This window comes from Aptenodytes forsteri, unplaced genomic scaffold, assembly GCF_000699145.1.
Source record: "Aptenodytes forsteri isolate BGI_AS27 unplaced genomic scaffold, ASM69914v1 Scaffold237, whole genome shotgun sequence".
In the NCBI taxonomy this organism is placed as follows: Eukaryota; Metazoa; Chordata; class Aves; order Sphenisciformes; family Spheniscidae; genus Aptenodytes; species Aptenodytes forsteri.
The window spans coordinates 2,010,412-2,016,937 of record NW_008794451.1 but is presented as its reverse complement, the minus strand read 5'-3'; the positions used below and the strand labels follow the sequence as shown (position 1 = coordinate 2,016,937).

Sequence of the window (6,526 nt, the reverse complement as noted above, 5' to 3'; positions counted from 1 at the left end):
AGCAAAACTCGGAGATGAAAAAGGGAGACTTAGTTTCTCTACATGAAACTGAATGCTGGAAGGAGTAAGGTTTCATTGAAATAGCATAAAAGCAACACGTAAGTTTGACATAAAAGGTAGCCCTCTTGTGAAGACACTGTACTGCTTTGAAATAAATCGATAGGGATATAATCCCAAGCTTTCCTTGTTGTCTTTTTTGTGTAGAGATCAAGACAAAGATATGTGTGTTAATAACAAGAAAAATACTTTATTTTTTCCTCTACAGTAAAAGAAGTGGAAAACAAGCGTTGCAGAGCAATGAGGTAATTCTTTCTTCATGTAATATATTTTTAATAATTTGAAATAATACTGATAGGTTTTTTTAACTTTAAGTCCCGTAATTATAGTTTTATTTTGGACAGAACGGTGGCTATGTGCACCTGGTGCACATGTGGCTTGAATGATACTTTCAGACTTGCGCTGGTGAAACAAATGGAAGAATCAGGTTAATCACATATGGCTGAAGTTTGGCTGCATAATGATATGTGCTTGATGTGTACGTGTGCTTTTTCATCTCTCTGTGCCTTATGAATGTTTAAGGACTAGTGTTGTAAGTCTGGCTGTAGGCATAGCAACAAACAGATGCCTTTAGATTTGGTATGACGTGTATTTGCTTTTTATTTAAAAGAAAAAAGTATGGAACAAGATGTAGAGTCTGACCGTTTCTAAAAGGTACTTCAGACTTCTGGTTGGAGGTTTGGCATTTCCCTGGTCTTCTGTGTGTCTGTTAATTCATTTATTTGGAAAGTATATATTATAGCCCTTTAAGTCAAGTTTTTTGTTTCATATTCAAATAAAATACAACAGTTAGCCCAAAGGGCAGAGCCCATGATTAGAAATATTGGGTCATATGATGGTACAAATAGATGACTATTCCACGTACTTCCATCTTTGCTGAAAACTTAAGAAAAGGCTGGATAAATACAAAGGTGTATGCAAGCATCGTGTTAACTTCTAGCCAGACCTTGACTGCACTATCTGCCATAAACACTTGTATTTTGCATAGCTATACCTATTTGTAAAAGTCTTAACTAGCCTTCTCTTATTCCTACCCATCTTGCATATAATTATATTGAATGAGGAATTAACAGTCTAAGGAAAAAAAACCTCTGGGAAAGAAGATACTGGGATTAATGTAAGTGCAACACAAAAGTAGAAATGGGGAAGAGATGAATAGAAGGGAAGAACAGGTTCAGCTCAGACATCAAATATGTTTAGTCAGGTACTCCTAGAAATTTCGCACGTCAAACATTGTGTTTGTCATTTCTATTGCAGAAAAGCAATAACGTGTAGGGTCATGCTTCATTAGGCCTGGACAGTAGTCTTTAGTTGTTGAGATTGCTTGAATTTTTGTGTAAATAATTTTTAATTGAAACATTTTTATCATCTACCATATAGCATCCTATCTGGCTAGAATTTTTATCCGTAGCTTGTGTTCACACAGTTTTTTGAAAAGGACAGGACTACAGTTGACTTCATCCCATGAAAAACAGGTGTAGGCTTATTCACAGCGCATTCAGAGTAAATTTGTGTTTGCTGGGGCTCAGAGCTTGTGCTTGTTGTCCATCATGTTGCATATGTAAACAGTAAGTGAAGAGATTAAGTTGGGCTCTTGGTGCAAGTTTCTGTGGTTTAATCGTCCTCAGAAATAAAAAAGTAGTGCTTGATAGGGTTGTCTGAGTTGATTAATGGTGAATCATAGGCTACTTTCTTTGTCTTCCCTATCCTGTCTCCCTAGTTTTTTCTTTCAGGTTTCCTGCCTGGTTATATGGAGTAAACAAATGCAACTGACCCAAATCAAAGGTGTTTGGGTATAGGAGGGATTTTAAGTCTGGTAGATTTAGCTTGCTAGGAGTGTGTCGCACCGTTTTTTAGAAGTAAACGAATAACAAATTCTGGTTTCACTTGGAGCAAGTTTGGGCTGTACAGTCAAGGAGTTTAAACCTTTGATGGTCTAGACAAATGATGGAAGGCATCTTTAAAAATACTGGCTGATGGTGTCTTCTAGAGACAAGCAATGTTAAGAGATGGCAGACTGCATTATAACTTGTAATTGGATGTTTTAATGCTATGGTCTGCATTGTTTGTTTATCACTTTTAATATAGGTTTGAAATAAATATTATTTTCTATCATGGCAGCTACTTCCTATTGCAATTTGTTTTGATAGCTTAGTTCTCTTACTTAGGATTTCTGTTAGTTGTGAGGGCATATGCTCCCGATTCGTACATTTCATTTAACTTGTGTGAGCAAGTCTTAAATTGGAGGGAAATATTGCAAATGCTGCAAAAGGAAGGTAGCTGTAAATAACTTGGATAGGGAAAATATCACATCAACATTTAAATAATACGTTGCCGAAAAATCTCACTTTTCTCGTTTTGCTTGTTCTATGTGAAGCAGAAAGAGGGGAAGAAGGAGCGAGCAATGGTGGACAGAGTGTTTATTGCAAGAATATGTCGAATCCTGAAAATAATGGTCCCTAGAACACTTTGTAAAGAGGTAAGCATTGCTTACAGTAACAAATAAAAATGAACATTTTGGAGTCAAGTTTTCTTTCGTAATTACATTGGAATTTAAACAAAAACATATACCTTACTTGAATAGGACTAAATTGTACTACATGTTTTAAAATAGCAACATATTAATATAAAAATCTACATGTATGTTCAGTTGTTAGATCATTAAAAAGTTGCATTCTGGTTTCAATTACAAGATAAGCCATTTACTGTCAGGTAGTAACTACTGTCTGTAGCATATCTTTTAAAAGGGCACCCAGGCTTTGTTTGATTTGATGCAAGGTAGTACACTTCTCTGTGCAGATGCTTCCTATTTTTAAATAGCATGCTGTTCATCCATAATTTTGCTTTTGTAACTTATATCTAGGCCAACCCTTATTAGACGGTGAATTTGTCAAAAAAACTTGTTAGCATCATTTCAGGAAAGCTATGCAGCAAGATAAAATTGCCTCAGCATCTTTCTCATGCTTTCCAGAACATTTAAGTTTTTTTTTTTTTTTTTAAAGGAGTGTTAGTTGAGGTCAGAACTTAAGTGTTGGACTGTAATATATTAGAACTTCCAACATACATCAGGCACAAGAGCAATGAATTCCAGTGTACAGAATGTAAAGCAAGCATGGCAGCCAGCTAGCCTGGATAAACAGGGACATTTGACAGCTCATTCACAAAAGGGAGGTACACAGAAGGTAGTATCATGGATGGGAATGCCTGTGAAAGAGCTGACAGAGCTGGCATCCATCAACTTCAAAAGGTCATGGCCATCAGAAGAGGTTACTGATGATCCCCAAAAAATCCAAGCATCACTCCCATCTTCAAAAACGAGTATACTGGAAGCTACAGGCTGGTCACCCTCACCGTATTCCTAGTAAGGCTGTGAGCAAATCCTCCTGGAAGCTAACTCCGGCCACATGAAGGATAAAAAGGTGATTGCAAACAGCCAGCCTGGGTTTATGAATAGCAGATCATGCCTTACTAACCTGATTGCTTTCAGTGATGAGATGACTGGCTGTGTGGATAAGGGAAGAACGGAGGATGTTGAATACTTCGATTTTAGCAAGGCCTTGAGACTAAGGTCTCCCCTAGTACCCTCATAGCCAAACTGAATTGGCTGCGTGACTGGACAATGAGGTGGATGGAAAACTGGCTGGTCTGTTGGGCTTAAAGTTTTTTGATCAATGGTACAAGATCTGTGTGGTGACTGGTTACTAGTGGCCCTGTTTTGAGTGAGGAGTTGAAGTACGTGACCTTCAGAGGTCCCTTGCAACCTATATGACCCATGCTTATGGCACAAAAGTGTCTCAGAATAGCAGTAACTTCTTTATCCCTGCAATACTCCATCTTATAAGATGTGTCCAGTATATGTATCAACCAAATACACCTTTTTAAAAGACAAACTTTCTTCATAAAAATGTAATCAGAATTCTATTAAAAATATTGTATGCTAATGCGTTTCCTGCAAAGTAAGCAAATACTGCGTTAGCTGGGGGCAGCAGGGTAATACTTTTCTGCTAGATACGGTTGGACCACTTAACTAGAAAAAAGTGGTGAATTTTATCCATTGTTTAACTTTTACACTTTTATTTTTGTACTAGACAGGTTATTTGCTGCTTATTGCTGTGATGCTGGTAGTCCGCACATACTGTGATATTTGGATGATTCAAAATGGAACAGTCATTGAAAGGTAGCTATGAACTTGTTGTTTTTAAACATTCTTTCTTGTGTTTAACAGGGAAAGTAATCTGTCAGAACACGTATTCAGATGCTTTATAGCTTGCTTATTTATATGAAACAGTTCGAAAACTGGTATAGTTGCAATTTTTTGTGGAGGGGGGATCCCTGTATTTTTTGAAAGAAAAAAATAATTTTTAATCAACTGTTTTTCTGCTGTGGACACAATTTTATTTTTTTAACCAAAATTTACTTATTAAATGCTTTTCAGTTCTTTTGGTCACATTTTGTACACTGAAGACTAAATCTTATGGTGATCTGAACGTCTAAGAGGGCACTTCAGAATAGTGGCATAGTGGTTCTGTGGCATAGACTCAGACATGTTGTTTGGATATTAGGACTGTTCTTCCTACTGAGCTGTTTGCTCTTTAGATTGATAAACACAATGCTTTCGGTCATAAAGTTTTAGAAAGTGTTTTCTAGACCTCTGATTATTCTTGTTGCGCTTGTTGCTAATTGAAGCAAGTCAGAATTTGTCTTGAAGTGTAATTCACAATGATACTGTATTTCAGGAGAGACTTTCAGTGCTTTGTAGAATGGAAGGACTGCTTTGCTTCTCTCTTGTGAGAATCTATGAAAGCAAAGAATGAAAGGAACTGGTATTCTGTGACCGTGAATTTCTGAGCCCTTAATGCAGGCAGTTACTGCAGGAGCAGAAGGGAAATAATTACTTAGTCTGTCACTTACCACTTAACTTACAGAAGTCTGTCATGCTTGATCCTACAGCTGATACTACAGGTTTCCACGATGATTTTTTTTTTCCCTCTGTGTGGTCCACTGAGAATTGGTCCACTTAAGACATGCTAGTTTATACTTTCTTGTTTCTCTTGTAACTAACGCTTAGCTGATGGTCCTTTACAGCGCTATCATTGGCCGCAGCAGAAAAGATTTCAAGAAATACTTGTTTAACTTCATCGCCGCAATGCCTGCTGTAAGTGCTTTTCTTGTGCCAGCCTTTTAGTAGAACATATTTTAAATGTAAATTAAGAATTTGAGGAAAAGATCTCAAATGAGCATCTTAAAACCCATGGAAATTAGTTGTTTTACATGCAGGTCTGTATTAAGACACACTTCATTTTCTGGCTCCACTGTGTGGGAGACGTTACCAGCATGTTTCCCTATTGATTGCAACCATTTTTATGACAGATACATTTAGGCTTTCAGGTTGGTTTTGTTGATGGCAATTTTGACTGATAGCTTAACGTGCCATCTGTAGGACTGCGTAGTAACATCTTACGGATTGGATGACGTTTCAACATTATAGGTGTGGGACTCTTGGCACCATTGAAGATGATTTCTTCCTAGTCTTTAATTTTTATACTTCTTACAGCTTCTTCTGAGATTTGTTACATGTTTTTCCATCTCTGACCTGCACCAGATAGAAGTAATTGTTACTACCGAATAGAAAACGTACCTGGTTTACAACAGATTTAAAAGCGAATTGATCAATTTCAGGTACTGATTGTCAAATGGTGGCTCTTTTCTAGAGCTTATGAGAAGAGCTGAAGATATGCTATATGAACATAGTTTTATATTAAACCTTTTGATGTGGTGAGATCCACTGGGAACTGGGGTTTTCAAAAATGTAGACAGAAACCTAATTAGCGGTCTTGCAGACGCTATATGGTTGGTCTTAGGTGTGTTTAATAGTATTATTGACTTCAAGGGGAGAATTCACCTGTTCTAAAGTGTTTGCACAATCTATGCTGCAGGCTGATCTAAGTATATTAAATCTTGTTAGCTGAATATTGAAATACCATCTCTTGTTTTAGATCTCTTTAGTGAATAACTTCCTGAAGTATGGTCTAAATGAATTGAAACTTTGCTTCCGAGTAAGGCTTACCAGATACCTCTACGAGGAATATCTTAAGTAAGTAACACCTTGTTAACGTCTAAGGGTTTTAAAATCTGTCCTGGTTTTGTCTGGGATAGAGTTAATTTTCTTCCTAGTAGCTGGTACAGTGCTGTGTTTTGGATTTAGGACGAGAACAATGTTGATAACACAACGATGTTTTAGTTGTTGCTGAGCAGTGCTTACACTAGTCAAGGACATTTCAGCTCCCCATACTCTACCGACTGAGCAGGCTGGAGGTGCACAAGAAGCTGGGAGGGGGCACAGCCAGGACAGCTGACCCCAACTGGCCAAAGGGACATTCCATACCATGGGACGTCATGCTCAGTACATAAACTGGGGAAAGCTGGCCAGGGGGGCCGCTGCTCGGGGGCTGGCTGGGCATTGGTCAGC

At 37.7% G+C, this 6,526-nt stretch overlaps 1 protein-coding gene across 1 annotated transcript in view; it reads left to right on the top strand.

Moving 5' to 3' along the window:
- The first annotated feature begins 267 nt into the window (after positions 1-267).
- The window catches only part of ABCD3 (ATP binding cassette subfamily D member 3), a 23,556-nt gene continuing 17,297 nt past the window's right edge, over positions 268-6,526 (top strand). The window contains exons 1-5 of the mRNA XM_009290457.2: positions 268-302; positions 2,435-2,536; positions 4,146-4,234; positions 5,143-5,212; positions 6,054-6,151. Of these exons, the coding sequence (XP_009288732.1) occupies positions 2,462-2,536; positions 4,146-4,234; positions 5,143-5,212; positions 6,054-6,151 (332 nt within the window). The 5' untranslated portion in view covers positions 268-302; positions 2,435-2,461. The remainder of the gene's footprint in view (positions 303-2,434; positions 2,537-4,145; positions 4,235-5,142; positions 5,213-6,053; positions 6,152-6,526) is intronic.